Source organism: Rosa rugosa, chromosome 7 (genome assembly GCF_958449725.1).
Source record: "Rosa rugosa chromosome 7, drRosRugo1.1, whole genome shotgun sequence".
Classification (NCBI taxonomy): Eukaryota; Viridiplantae; Streptophyta; class Magnoliopsida; order Rosales; family Rosaceae; genus Rosa; species Rosa rugosa.
The window spans coordinates 18,915,672-18,931,929 of record NC_084826.1 but is presented as its reverse complement, the minus strand read 5'-3'; the positions used below and the strand labels follow the sequence as shown (position 1 = coordinate 18,931,929).

The 16,258-nt window shown below is 38.1% G+C and overlaps 1 protein-coding gene and 1 long non-coding RNA gene across 2 annotated transcripts; both read left to right on the top strand.

Moving 5' to 3' along the window:
• The first annotated feature begins 4,531 nt into the window (after window positions 1-4,531).
• LOC133720073 (dof zinc finger protein DOF3.5) lies at window positions 4,532-5,445 on the top strand. The gene has a single exon (XM_062146258.1). It carries the CDS (start codon window positions 4,537-4,539, stop codon window positions 5,443-5,445), a length of 909 nt encoding a protein of 302 aa, XP_062002242.1. The 5' UTR covers window positions 4,532-4,536.
• Window positions 5,446-10,526: 5,081 nt separating this feature from the next.
• LOC133723456 (uncharacterized) lies at window positions 10,527-13,053 on the top strand. Its single transcript, XR_009853046.1, has 3 exons — window positions 10,527-11,051; window positions 11,756-11,834; window positions 12,797-13,053. It is a non-coding gene; the product is annotated as an uncharacterized LOC133723456 (long non-coding RNA).
• The last annotated feature ends 3,205 nt before the right edge of the window (window positions 13,054-16,258 follow it).

Genomic DNA, 16,258 nt, shown 5'->3' with positions numbered 1-16,258 from the left:
AACGCACTAATAAAAGCAATTTACCTGCCAATCCACTATCACACTTCAAAATTTAATTAATAATTCAAAATAATTTTATACTTATAATTTGATTAATTAATTAATTAATAATGAGATTAATCATACAACATTAATTTAAAAAAAAAGATTTAATTTTGTTTTTATATTTTTTTTAGCAAATCAAATTCTATATAAGCATTGTGCATTGTGCATTGTGCTGCTCAAATTCTATATAAAAATTTGAACCTCGTTCATTCGATTGGTGTCACTCATTATACCATTACGAGAGATCATTTGTGCATTGTGCCTAGAGCTGTCACTCGGTCGGTTCGAATCGGTTATAGATATTACCAACTTCAAAACCAAAGTTTTCGGTTTCAAAATTGAGCTACCAATTACCAACCAAAATTTTCAGTTTTTAATTATATTTACCAAATTCGGTATTTCGGTTTTCAATATTACCAACTTTAGAACAACTAATTCTTTGTAATATAAATTAGAATGAACAATACTAGATATTTCAATATTATAGTTGTAAACTTTGTATTCATCTACTTATTATAGCTTTCTTTTGTACATATGACATCAAGTTTTAGCCATTAGCAATTAAACTAGGTTATTTAACCATCTTTGACCAGGTTACTTAAGCATGTACTATTAATGTAGTATACGTAGTAATATTCATACTATTATAAAAAAGTTTTATGTTTATTTCTTAATATACATGTATGTGTATTGAAAACTATAGTTTATAAAGTTAATATTTAGATAATCAGTAGATTCATTATTCATATACAATTAGTTGTACAGTTTAAAGAATTCAGTCTCTTGGTAGAGCTTGCCAATTTTGCACATACCAAACCTAAAACATCGGTTGGTATTCGGTCGGTTTGGTAATTATCAAACCAAGTGGCAACCCTAGCTAATTGTGCCAATTTTTGAGAATTTTGCACATAATCAACATGAACTTTTTCCTATAACTTTGAGGCGGTTATATGTTTTTCGTTGATCAGGCTGCACACGGTCATACGCGCCCATAAATCGCACAATTGAATTAACTGGTCGATTTGCCAATTGGAACTGAATATCTCATTGTTGGATGATAATTGAAAGAAATGAAGAATAAATTGATGGATGAAGAAGATGGAGAGGTACAATTTTTAAAAATTTTGGTGTGAGAAATTAAGGTGAGGGAATGGGTATTTATAGAATTTTTGAAAATAAATTTAAGATTTTTTTACCTTCCAAATTAATTTTTAGGGTGAAAAATTACCATTGTCATTTAATTGCAGCCATTGGATCGTTGGATTGTTAGATCCAACAGTTGAAATTAAATAACAATTGCACAAAAATTTCTGCCAGACAAAAAAAAAATGCCCGTTGGCAGCAGACCCATGTGCTTGTGGAGCCCACCACCAACGGTCTGGCGATTCAATGACCAACAATCAATCAGCCATTTGCCTCGGCAGGTGGTCCCCATGAATTGCCTGATTGATATGTTGCTGCTGCATCCATCAATTTCTCCCTCTTTTCCAATTGGTTGGACAATCAGTACACCAGTGCATTTGCTAGAATTGCCAATCTGCTATCCGAGGTTTCACCTTAGTAATAATTTGCTACGATAGGTTTTCAAAATTATTGTAGACAATTTGCTACCCTGGGTTTTATTTTAGTCAATTTGCTATCATTCCGTCAAATTTGCTACGCTTTCAAGATTAATCAATCTGCTTTCCTAAATTTTCAAAATTAGTCATCTGCTAGCCTAGATTTTCAAAACTAATCAATATTTGGATGAAGGAATAGATGAATTAATACGACATAAGGGTAGTAAATTGGCTATAAATAATTGAATTTTATTGTATTAAATAAATAAAATCACGTGTTAAGTCAAACCACGTCAGATTGCCATGTGGTTTGATAGGAGTACCTAAAAATTTCTTGTCCAAGTTTGGTTAGGGGTTGGGCCTATTTGGCTCATGATTCCATTTAAAGTCAAGAACCTGTAAGGCTAATTCAGGATAGGAATGTGTATCATAGTATTGAGACCGCAACCAATCATTCCAATGCGTTGTAGTTGTTTTGATTATGAGTTTTTGATTATTACTAGAAATTACTTCTTCTAAAGAAAAAATATTATTAAAATGTTATTTTTTAACCGGTATCGATGCAGCCGAGTAAATAAGGTTTACAAGCAATAAATGCTAAGATAAAAAATCTAGTGTCCCCTAGATAATTGAGAAGAACTTGATTTTATTGATAAATGATAATATACAAGATAGATTAAGCAGCCGTAAGAGTGTGCTTAAATACAACATAGAAACCCTAAAGCACTAACAAAAGGCCAGATTAAATAACCCACGGGTCATAACCAAATTAAATAAAAAAAATATGAAATCCTGATTTGAGGCCTTAGACGACATCTTATGTCAGAAAAAGCCCATAGGAGATTGACTTGAGCTCAAAAATGTATTAATAGTCAAGCGGAGGTCTGAGCCTAAACTTGCACAGTGCTAATTTTCCCTTTCTTGCGATAATCCATTTGCTCTTTAATCAGCTCCATTTCTACATAAGATATTTAAGACAGTGAATATTAATTCTGTAATAGTTCTCTTTTGTCATTTTTCTTGTGAGTACGAAAAAAATGAATTGATATTAGGAGTTGACATTTGGTGTCGCATTTTGTCAATTCACTTAATTTGTACTTGTATTGCTGTGGTGAGCATATTGTCTTACTTATTTATTTCTCAATGTAAAATTGAGACAATATCAGTACAATGGGTAGGGCACAGGCCACGTTTGCTGTTGTTTAACATATATAAGAGCTATAGTAGTTGTACAGCAGTGGTATGGCCGAGCAATAGTCTAATCTCCAACCCCATAGACATTGTCATATACATAATCCAAAGCACAATCAGGTGCAGCAGGGATACTGTGAATCAATAGATGCCAATATTTTTTTGAAAACTATATAATGCCCTATACTATATTTGCAAAAGTATGGGCAAAAGAGTAACAAACTTAGATATGAAATGTCTGGAGTTTATGAAATGATAGCATTGGCCGGTGAATATTCTATAAACAAGTGTCAACATATATAGGAAGGAATCTTTGTTTGTTATTCTAATTTCTCTTCTCTTGTTTGCAATGGTTTCCAACTTTAGTTTTTAGTAGTGCTTGGCATGCAGTGTTTTAATTATGAGTGGTTGCTTCGTCAGTCACTTGACTACGTACAGTTGCTTCTATTAGTTTACTTTCCGATTGACATTCTCACAATTGTACATGATCGTCGTATATTCAACAGAACTAATATATATAATTCACAAGCTACCGATCCAAGAAGCCCATGATCCAAGAGATCCTCTCTATGTAGAAGTTGTATATATAACTATTTAAGCACCGACGAAAGAGACATTCCTACTTTAAGAAGTTCTAGACTCCAGAGCTACACATGCTCTGTGCATGCAGTACGTTTCTCTTCTTTTTGGTTTATGAGCTCAATACCAAGATATCAGGATTAGAGTCCAGAGAACATTAGCAAAAGAGCATGCCTGGGTCTAGGTTTATATGGTTAAAAATGGGAGAGTATTCAGTACGCCGACATGTACTTATATCAATATAAATAGATGGTTGAATAACATCAACTAATATTCTTTGTTATTAAAAAAAATGTTGCCTATAAATATTAATGGTCGAGATTCGCTGAATCTGCTGGTTCACTTGCACCGCCGGTGCATAGAAGAATTTTCATAAAAACGGATGGTAGGGATACTTGGAAAGTATTCTATATATAAAAAAAGGATACTTGGGAAGTGGATGCTTAATAAAAACTGTATATCTGCTTGAAAGTCACATCGTTAAGCCAAAAAAAAAAAAAAAGAGTTTGGCTTTAGGCTTATATAGAATCTCACATTAGAGACTTGCTCTAAGTCTTGTAAATTAATATATAGATCTTGTGCATCTCGAGCTAGTACCAACTGATTTTAGGTAAATGACTAGATTTTTACATAAACCACTACAGTTATTAAGTTTATTCATTCTTATAGTTTCTAGGATTGGAAGGTACGTGGAATAGCTGTAGCTCTTGGCATGGGTATCATCCATGATTCATTTAATTAGTGAACTATTAATTGATTATTATATATGGAGCTGTCTGCTACTCAAAGGAACCTGAAATGACCTTTCCGAGGGTTTTGCTTCCTGCACCATTACCGTTGTGCTCCGTGTGGCAAACACCGACACCCTCTATCAGCCTACGGAACTGTACATACTTAACGGCACCAAAACCCTAATTGATTGATTACCCTGCACACACTCATCATGTGCACGCCCGCCTGCATAATTAATTTCCAAAACATACTTAAACCCTACACTACCACCTACATAGCTACATAGAGAGACTAGTCTTACAATTTACATTGAGCTCTCTCTGTCTCGCTCTCCATCTCTCCCTCCCCCCCCCCCCCTCTCTCTCTCTCTCTGCAATATATTCTTGGAGACAGAGTTAGGGTTTGATGAAGCCTTCAATACTGGTGATATATGGAGAGATCTGGATGGAAGCCAAACGATGATCATCATCACATATGCCCGAATTGCCCCCGGTGCGGTTGTTCTAACACCAAGTTTTGTTACTATAACAACTACAGTTTGACTCAGCCTAGGTACTTCTGCAAGGGCTGTAGGAGATACTGGACCAAAGGCGGGTCCCTCAGGAACGTCCCCGTCGGAGGCGGCTGCCGGAAGAACAGAAGAGGGTCAAGGTCGTTAAGGCTATCCACCAACACCACCACGGCTAACCGGAGTAATAATGTGAATAGTGGCACAATTGGGCATAATTCATATGGAATTAGTAGCTCATTGGATCCAGATTCTACTAGCTCCGGAGAGTCCAATCAGGATGCGCCACCACGTATTGATCTCGCAGTCGTTTATGCAAACTTCTTGAATCAGAAGCCAGTTTCCAGGAGTTCAGGATCTGATCAGTTGCCAGAATTTCCTGGGGAATTCAACCCGGGTTTAGATTTTTCAAGCTGTATAGCAAACATGAACATCAATGCAGGCTCAGGCTCAAGTATTCAGTTGATGGAAGAAAATGGTCTTAATGGATCAATAGGATGTCACAGTACTCTATCTGAAAATTGTGGGACCATCAATGACCACTTGTACTTTGGTGGGTTAGACCCATTAATCGATCATCATCAGAACCATCAAGATCATAGCAGTGATTTAGTACAACATGCAAGTAGTACTCATGAATCAACTGATCATTTTGGGTTGCCACCATTGCCAGACCAAGAGGTATTGTGGTCTACTTCTCACGATCAAATGATGACTAGTCCTATCATGCAACCTACCCCTGTGCTCGGATCAGAGTCTCATGATCCAAACCTGTTAAATTGGAGCCCCTTATTCGATTTACCATGTAATGGAACTTTCTCCAGGACATGATCATGTGAAGAGAAGACTTGTGTACGTTATTCTTCATTGAAGTCTTGTTTTGATCATATACTAAAATATATAATTACTCATGGTCTCATGTATAGAATAGAATTCTGGAAATTGAAAATCATTATCATGCATGGAATAATCTATAAATGCTCCTCTTACTTCCCTTTTTTTTCTCTTCTGATTCCTAATCAGATGTGTAATTTTGTGTATTCCCTTTAAAAAGTGGGACATTTATTGTAGTCTCGCTCGATTCATAATCCAAAACCCTGACCACATACCAATTCATCCCTCAGTTTAGCTGACATCCGGAATGCGAATCATACGGTACTGTTATATATGTAAAAGATTAATTAAGCACTAGATAATTCCAATTGTTAACATTGTAACTCAAATTGTTGAGTCATTCCACAATTAACATGAGTTTTGAAGGTCTGTTGGATCAATCAATGTACTAGTACTGTACTGTCTTCTTTGTAGAAGGCTTGGGTTTGCAGAAACCTCCATTCTCTATTCCTTACTACCTTGTTAGTTTCAGGGTGAAGGGAGGATGAGTTGCATGTTTCTCAAAGAGTATGTTTTAACTGCTTTCCTATACAGTGTCTATTAGAGTTGTTAGAATCAGTACTTTAACAAATTAGAACTCATGAAAGAAGCTTCTGCTATTAACAAAGACAAATTCTAATGTTGAAAAAAGATGCTGATATCCTAATAGTCATTCATGTGTAGCAGAAAATCAGAAAGAACCTGCAGAAACTTCTCTCAGAATTCTTTCAGTTTTCTTGGTCTTTTCTTAAGGGGTTGTGATCGAGAGGTTGTACAATTTAGACTGTTGAAATGATATCTTAATATTAACTACTGTAGTACTTAATGACTTTCCGTCGTGTAAATCAGTATCGAAAACTACCCGTAAATAATGCAAGAAATCAATTCTTGGTCAAGATCAAGGACTGAATAGGGTTGATATAGTCCAAGTGATGCCCTCTGCCCATTTTGGAATGACGCCGTACGTTATTATTTGTCTTTTGGATGAGAAGGAAAATTTTCGAGAACTATTCAAATCTATGAAGACCACATGAATTGAAACCATGTTCAGGTTTTTGAAGAACTGATCCAACAAAACAGCTAGCTAGCTCGATTCAAACTTTTGTAGTTTTGTTTTTTATTTCTGAAGTTAGTGATTGGTTAATTGGAACTTGGAATGAGTCCCTCAATAATCTAATAAATTGAAGAGTAAATGTAGCTATTATTAGTGGAGGGCTTGGCTTAGCAAACTTTAGGGGATTGCGTACCTGAAATTGAGTCCAACTCTTGATCCCATAAACGCCCATGATCCAAGAATAACCAACTTAATTCCATGCCCTTTGAATATAACTACACTCGACAGACGTCTAGGATGAAGTGCCTACAATTAAACTACAAAGTTAATTTGGTCAGATGAATCATACCAGCTACGTGTTACAATGCGTTAATATCGATCAGATTTTCAATTAATAACAAATTCAAAATTATACAATTAATTATATTAGAAATGCATTTGATTTTACAAAAACAAACTAAAATTAGAGCTTGAATTACCAGTACAATTCGGTCTAGTGACATAAGTCTCCCCTTTATAAATGGGAGGTCGTGAGTTCGATTCACAATAGATTAATTGTTGTATATGAGTTGTTATTTTATAAAAATTAAAAAAAATTAGAGCTTGAATTAACAAAGTCTGACTAAACCTATGGTGGCTAAATGTTTCAATCTTGAAAGGATAATACTTAGGTTCACTCTTTGAGTGAACTTACTCATTCAAGCCTCCATCAACTAGTCACTCATGTCGTGACACCTACATCAATATTAAAAAAGAAAAAGAAAAACTTTAACTGGTTTGGCGTTAATTAAACAACATTTGCCCAGAGAGCAGCCGCTACTTGGCTATCCGTTTCTAGCATCTACCTAGCTCCTCTACCAACATGGAGCTCCATGTTGGTAGAGGAGCACTACTATCTCGGTCACGGTGTCGTGAGTACTGAGCATGGCGTGTGGCCTTGCCTTTCAATTTTAGATCGCCCAAAGCGGTGGAGCGAATCTGGGTTGGAGGTTGACTTGGTAATTTTTGGGTGGTCTACAAGCGGTTGCAGGCAACTATTGGTGTTCTTGATCTCCTCGATCAGCCGCAGGAGGCCGTGGTTAGGTCAAGTTGCTGTCGAAGACGACAAGAGGTCGTGGTTGGGTGATTAGAGGGCCGGCGGAAATCGGGCCTGGATTTTGGTCAAGGTAAAATTTGGGCTTTTGTTCGGGCTTGGGCCGAGTATTAGGTCATTGGTTCTTTGGTATGTTGGGATTGTTGTTCTTATCATCATCAAGTGGACTGATGATTGCCGTTCTCTATGATAAGTGTCAGTATGTTTGCATTGTGAGTATCACAGTTGCGTGCTTAAGCGAGCAGTGCAAGATGTGAGACGAGGATGATTTTGATCCGTTTACTGAATTATTCCTTTCCCGTGTTTGCTTCAGAAATCTCAAGATCATGAAATTGGTTCCTTTGTTAGTAATTATCTTAGAGGTGTTAGGGCTTTACTCTTGGATTCTGCTAGTTTTTACATAGTTGTTTCAGGGTTGTGTTCTATTGTCTTTAGGTTCAGGCAAAAATACTAGAAAACCTGAAAAATCGAACGGTCCAGTTCTTGCATTAAATGAATCGGAAAATACAGATCTGGTCCTAATTCGCAAGTCGCAAACTGGTTGAAGCCCGGTTAGAAGAATGGAGAGTTGCAAAAGACAGAAAAGTAACTCGGTCTGGACATGTGTCTGCTTCTCATTTTCTATTAGGGGCATATTTATGATACTATCATGGAGTCGACCTCACCTAATCAGGGGTATATAAAACCCCAAATTAGCCATAGCGCCCCGACCCTGACCATTTTCCATTTTTCGGTTATGAACCCTAATTTTTCCCGACCGGTGACCAACCCCAATCTACAAATTCCGAGAAGACGCAAATTTCGACCAAGCTAGTGAGGCGACCATTATCCGTTGCTTCAACCGTGAGTCCCTGAGCTTCTATTTCAATATTTCAACCCCTCAATCCGATGCCCTGAGCTCCAAATCGATGGCCTAACCTCCATCGTCCCTTGGAAACTAATATGATCAGTGGAGATGTTGTTGATTATTAGAAACTGATTTATGGTCTTGAAAATGGCTAGGGAATGGTTTGAATGTATGAAAATTGCTAGTTCTTCATGGTTTAGCTGTTCGGGAAATTTTGTGACTTGAGCATGAAAAACCCGGCCAAAATATTCAGTTTGGGCTTTTACCGGTCCAAGCATTTCAACTAAACAAACCCAGCCCAAAAAATAAAAATAAAAAGGGTCCTTGACCCAAAGCCCCAAAATCAGGAAAAATTATCCCACTTACCCCAGCAAGAGATTTTTATTCCTATTTACCCTATTTCAAGCAAAATATCAATTTTACCCTTAACCAAATTGTTTATTCCCTCGATATCTCTCCTCTTTCAGATCGCTCTCTCTCCTCACTCTCTCTCCACTTTCAGATCGCTCTCTTTCTCTCTCTGCGATTTTAGATCTCTCTCTCTCTCGTCGTCCCGGTCAAGACAGTCGGAGCAGGGGTACTTGCCGGAGTCTCCGATTATTTCCATCGACCTCATGAACATCGGGCTCGTCATCGACTTCATCCGCCAGGAAGAGCCACCGCCTGTGAAGAATCTAGCGGCGACGACCTTTTGCTCCTGAAGATTCTGCCTCTCCCGTTCGTCCGCCTGGAAGAGCCACCACGGTGTCAGATTATGAAATATTGAGTTGAATCAAAAGCGAAAAGAGGAAGAGAGAGAGAGAGACCGAGACAACTCGTTTGAAGAGCTACTTGATGTTGCTAGAGACATCACCGCAAAGTAAGATTTTGGGAGGAGCCATTGCGGTGAGAGAAGAAGCGGGATTTGGAGGTTGAAGAAGGGTGAATCGTTCCAGAAGGTTTGTTTTGATTTCGGTAAATATAAATGGACCTAGTTGTTGAAATAAAAATTGATGGGTCTGATGTAGTTGGCACTTAAGGTTCTTTTATTTAGAGCCCGGTGGTAGAGTGGCTCTAGACTCTCTCTCTCTTATGATTCTTCCTCTCTCTGCCTATGACTCTCCGAGTCTCTGTGAAAAAGTCAAGCTGGATGCTCTTGGTTGCAGGTGGATCTGAAACAATACCCAACTAGACCCCACATTGTATTGCTTTGCTTTTTTTCAATACTTTATCAATTACTCTTTTTCTCTGCAATTCTTGCCTTTTAGATTAGCTAGCTTTTGTTGTAGTGTGGCTCGGTTAACACTGCTGTTGGATCTTTCATTGTCATGTATGTGATAACATCCATCATTTACTGGTCTAATATCTACAGCGCCAAGACATTCCCAGATCAATTATTTTTTTTTTATATATTTTTTTTGGTAAAATGGGGGCAGAAGTTTTGAAAGAAAAAAAATTATTGGGAGGCAATACAGGGCTATTGGAGGACAGTAGACGTTTTGAATTGATATAATCTTCTTGTTTTTTCTTTAATCAAAGTTTTATTTGTCTAAATTTAGGGATATTAGTTCTAATTTCGGCGATTGAAAGTTCTATTGGAGGGCAATATACGTCTATTGGGGGGCAATACATGGCTGATAGACGTCTATTGGGAGACAATTGTAATACCCGGTTGTTTTCTTTAATCAAAATAAAAAACATAATTATGGCATTGCTTTACTTTACATGATGGCAGCGCTTTACCTTTCATGATGTCAATGCTTTAACTTTCATGATTAAGCATAATTGTGTTTTACGGCTTTTTGACCCGTCCTTAGCTAGAGTGAAGCTCCGGTGCTTAAGCCTTAAGCACTTCATTTTCTCTCCAAAAAAAAAAAAAACAAGAAATACGTATCTTTCTCTCTCTCTCTCCCTTCCAAAGCCACCGAAACAGAGCAAGTTTCTCCAGCCTTGTTCTCCCTTCATCGACCATCTCTAGACGTCTGACCACTCCCCTTGGCTTCGCCTTGGGTCGCTTTACCTGCTGGACGTCGTCATCCCCTCCGGCACAGCCTCAAAGTCCGGCAAACCAGCTCGATCCGGTTGCACCCGAAAACGAAACAACTCATCCTCCTCGTGTTTCCGGCCACCAATTCCCCCCAAACTTCATCCTCGAGCTCGCCTCAACGTCCTGAAGCTCCCAGAAGTAACCTTGCGCGGCGGCACGGCCGGCAGCGACGGCGGCGACCCCGAGTCCGGTTTAGCTCGTTTTCGTTCCAAACTCGATATCTCGAGCTACAGAGCACCATTTCACTTGATTCTTGGCTCATTGAGCTCGCCTCATCTTCCTATACAAGCACCAAGAAGGATCGGAACTGGATCGAACGTTTTCACGTTCGTCGGAGCTCGACCCGTGCGGATCGAACAACCAACCTTCGGATCAAGATATCTCGAGCTATACACGATCGTTTCTTGTGATTCTTGGCTTGTTGAGTTCATAAGGAAGTTCTGAACAATTCTCCAGAAGGGATCGAGGCGTGAGGTTGTAGTTTTCACGTCGATTTTGGAGCTCGCCGGTTTCTGGAAAAATTCCGGCCACCGACTGATTTTTGGTACATTTCGATCCCTTCCTGTCATTTTTTGGTCTTGTGCTAGTTATGAAAAGTGTCCAGAATGAGAAAACGAAGGGGACAAGCACAGCCCCGATACCAATTGTGGTGGTCGGCGGTGGCTCTGTCCCTAACTCCGGCGGCCCTTTCCGGCCACCTCCGGAGGTCAAAAATTTAGTTTTTGTCCATTTTATGATTCTATGTTTCGATACGATCATTTCGGCGTATTATACGCATTTTTCGGTTATCGTATGAATTAGTTATGAATTTTGAGATTTCGATCGATTTCGATCGTTAGATTTATGATCTGTGGAATTAGGACCGTCAGATGAACCTATAATTTTGATATGATGATCGTATGACTGCCCCAGAGGCTTTGTGTGGTCATGGGCGAAGATCCGACCGTTGGATCTTCGTATAATTGCTAAACAGTGATTAGGGAGGCGATTCGTGAGAATCCGTCCGTTGGATTTTCGTATAAATTAGCGGAGATGTTAGTAAGGACGATTCAGGAAGATCCGACCGTTGGATCTTCGTAATGATTTTTGGAGGATGATCCTAAAGGCGATCTGTGAGGATCCGACCGTTGGATCATCATTTGATTTCGATCCGACCGTTGGATCATCATTTAATTTCGATCCGACCGTTGGATTGTCGTTTGATTTTGTCTTTGAGTTATTGGCTAAGTTAAGGTCATGTTTGATTAGGTGATCGACGGTTGGATTTGGCGGACGATTCGTGAAATTGTATTTTGAGCTGTTAAGAAGACGCAGCGGGAATTTAGAGGTGAGTAAACCTCACGTGGTTCATATTACGAACCGAATAAATTTAATTACCTTATTTTGTCGTAATTGCGTGAAAATATTTATGAAATAAATATTTGTTTTAAAATCATATGGACTTGATCAACTACGGTCCATGGGTAAGTAAAATGGTTTTTACTATACAAATGAATTTCTCGGTTTTATTGCATGTGAACTATAGTTGGTATTAGTGATTATCCCTGAGCGGATAATTACGTATATATATATTTACGTGATTATATGTGAATGGTGTGACATTGAAGAGTGTGAAATTGGGATGATTAAATTATTATGAATTGACATGTGACTTACCATATTTATATGTGATGAACATGATTGATGAGTTCTTGTTAATATTCATGATTTACATTGGAGGATGTATAGAGTTAGAGAATGTAGGGTTCTGAGGATGAGGTGTCCGAAGTTCGACGGTTAAGGATAACCGGAGTGTTTGTGTACTGAGGACGGGGATGTCCAAGGTGCGACGGTTTATTATTAACCGAAGTTGTGTGCTGAGGACGGGGATGTCCAAAGCGCGACGGTTTATTATTAACCGAAGTATATGGTGCTGAGGACGGGGATGTCCAAAGCGCGACGGTTATAGTGTTAACCGAAGTATTTTTGCCGTTGCTTGACCCTAGGCCAAGGTGTCAGAGGTAACGAGGCAGTTAGAGCTCTAACGTGTTATGGGATGGGACCAAAGTGGTGATAGTGTTGTGAGATAGGACCAAAAATGGTGATAGTGTTGTGTGATAAGACCAAAGTGGTGATATTGAATGGGTTTGACGTTTGCGTCGTGGATGTTGAGATTGTTGGTTGTGTTGTTGAGTTATAAGAATTGTAATTTAAAATCAACAGTTCTTTCTTGTTTACTCATACTGGCTGTAAAAAGCTTACCGGGTTTTGTGTTGTTGCAACTCCCGGTACACTATTCAAATTGTGTAGCGGGAAATCCTACAGGTCAGGAGAACCAGGACGGTGATCGGGCTGCTTAGAGTAGTGTTATGTGAATTACAGCATTATATTGTGAGGTGTGTTATGCTCATTTAGAGCTTTGCAATTTTACTTTGTAAGAGTGAATTGTAATAATTAACTCGAGGTTTTCGAGTTTTTGTGTTGAGTGGCGAGTGGTGTGTTTGTTTGTGAGAAAAAAATTCAGAACGTTATTTGTATTAATTGTTTATTCATGTTTCGGATTTGAATTGGTTATTCAAAATTCGGGGCGTGACAACAATAAACGTCTATTGCCCCCTAATAGACGTCTATTGGGGGGCAATAGACTATTGGGGGCAATAAACGTCTATTGTGGGCAGTAGACGCCTATTGGGGGGCAATAGACGTCTATTGCCCTTCTATTTGGGGGGCAATAGATGTCTATTAGGGTAATACACCTTTCCGGTGGGTGGCGGCCGGTGACCGGAATCCGGCGACCGGTGACCGGATTCCGGCTACGGTGACCGGATTTCGGCGACTGGTACCGGGCTCCGGCGAAGTCTCCTATGGTTTATCTCTCTCTCTCTCTAAGTAACAAATGGGTGAGGGCTAAAATGGTATTAAAAAAAAATTAAAAACAAAAAAAAAAAAATCTTAATGAGGTATTAGGGAAAACTCCCTTAGAGTGTATTGGGTAAGAGGGAATTAAAAAAACTTAATGGGGTTCGTGAGAAAAAAATCCCTAGAAATGGGGTAAATGGACAAAAACCCAAATAAAAATGCTGGTCCCGAGCCTTGATATTTCACAACAAACCCGGCTCGTGCTCATGCCTAATTGTCTTTGGTGCAGTGCATCTTGTTTGTTCTCTTGGCTCTATTTGCAAGCCATTTTTTTGACTTGTGTTTACTTGTAAACATGTTTGATATGCCACTTTAAGCGATTGTAATCATTTTTCATTTAATGAAATATATTTAAAAATAAAAATAAACGTTTGGCCAATTCCTATGCACTGAATTAATCTCAAAGTTTCAAGTTCTTTTTTACTGAGTCCTCACACTTACAATTTCTGAAGCATGTCGATGATCATTGACAATCCCAATCACTTGCATAAATAATTAAACGATTGTAGTTCCAACACCGAATTGTCTAACTTGTTACTCCTCAAGTTCTCTAATTCTTGGAATCAATAGCAATTTGAGGCTTCGTCCTTTCCAACACCAAAGAACTTAGATTCTCAAATAATGAAAAGATAACAATCAAGGATATCCCAAATAGAGTCAAACGTTCTGCATCTCCAACACCAGCAAAACCTCAAATTGAGGTTATTTAATTGCAAGTTTTTAATAAGAGTAGATACGAGTTTGGAAATGGCATGGGTTAGCGCCAAAACAATATCTTTGATTTATTTATTTAATAATAATATAATGTCAGGTATGAGTTGTTAATTAGGAGAGGGGTGAATGAGCAGGTTGACTCAACATTATTGAAAATCTGGTGTTTTTGGGGTAATTAAAGACCCTCAGACAACCGTGGCCATAAGTTTGACTCATCAAAAATGTAAAAGTAGTATAGACCTTTGGTCATGCATGCATGCAGCTATTATTGAAGTGCCTTACAGTGAGTATGTAAGTGGTTACGCCTAAATGTAACAACAAATCAACAATGAATAAAAAACCAAAACAAAACAAAACAAGAATCTAGGGATAAAATTTAAAAGATCTCTATTGTCTTTTCGATAGTGAATAATCACAATTTATAGGCGTTTTGATATGTACCTGAGCGACTAGATCCAAGTCATTTGTTTATGTCCTAAACCTCATAACAAAAACCCTAAACCTAAGCTTAAATGGGATAAACCACGATACAAGGACTCTCAATTGTTTTGGCAGGAGCGCACAAGAAGTGGAACAATTCTCAGTTTTTGAATATGAACGAACATGAACAATATATGCTAAATAAACAACATATATATATATATGCTGATATGCATGTTGCTGAGCAATTTAAACCACATGATTTGGCACTTATGCATTTATCTAATATCATTTTTTACCTTATTAGTGTCCAACATTTAGATGTATATGTTATGTCAATTGCACATTGTGTGGTTGGTGATATACATCTTCTAAAATAAAAATAAAAATAAAAATGCATTATTGATAGAAAATACATAAATTGAGAAGAAGCTGTCATCCAGTCAAATATATGCATGTATGGGACTTGGTACAAGAGTAGACTCTTTATACATTTTGTACTTGGTTTACATATTTGCTAATGTGCTACGTTGTCGATCATATCATGTTGGCTAACGGACGTGGAAATTAATTAAATTCCATGGATACTATTTCTCGTAAGTTGCAAATGCTGACTGGTAATGAGGTGAGTGACTATGACTTGAGTGGATATCAATATTGATATCAATGACAGGGGCCATGCATATATTATATATATGGTTGTTCTAGATTCTAATTTCGTATATTCGTGTTGATATCACGTAGATATATTGTCGGATTTGATAAACTACTCGGAATGATGTTGACAGTATACGCCAGGTGTTGCATTGCCATTTGCAAGCTGTGTCTTGCGCGTCTGGGGAGCTTCCTTTTGTCAACTATACCTCCCATTCCGGCGCCGACAAGTTGTATTTTATTTACGGGCTTGTTCGACATTGCTCTTTTAGGGACTTGTTCTTACTACCATATTTTCACCGAAGCGGTTATCTTATGATGCATGATAGTTTGAGGTATGTAAATTTGTTGATTTGCATATGTGACAACTTTTTGTTTGCCGTTTCGATAAATTCGTTGGCCAGACAGTCTTCCAGAAGATTAATCTACATGTCTACTTCACCTACATGTGCTGTACAACTCGGCAGAAGGTACACAGCAACCACTTTTCTATACAAGTGTACACAAATTATATACTTACATGCCAGATAACGGTTTCATGAATTAGGGAATATTATGTATGGTTCGTATCGATTTTATTGAAAAGTGCGACCAGTTGTTATACATGTCGTTACATATTCGTACTTTCGTAGGGTCACCAAATTATTCAATGAGGGATCCATGAAAAATATATATACTCGAGTAATTTCAGTCCAATAACGACCAAAGAAAAGAGAAAATAAGGAGATGGTAGACACCTTTTCCATCACCACCGATTTCGTGAAAAAAGGGAAAAGGGAGGAGCACCACTCAAGAGCGGATTCAGGGGGATGGATATAGCAGAGGCAACTATCTCGAGCCGATTTTTTTTGTGTATAATGAAAGGTTTATTGAATTTTTTGTATTTGTATAGCTTATAAGGGGCGGTAGGGTAGGGTTGTCAATGGGTCGTGTATGATTGAGTTCGTGTCGGGTCAACGTATTTGTCATGTTACAAGATACAAACTCAAACTCAACCTATTTAATAATCGTGTCAAAAATTTAAACTCAAAATCAACCTATTTATTAAACGGGTTACCCATTTCC

Bases quoted from the DNA above. Each gene is read 5' to 3' on its own strand.
- LOC133720073 (XM_062146258.1), top strand. From the start codon at position 4,537: ATGGAGAGATCTGGATGGAAGCCAAACGATGATCATCATCACATATGC.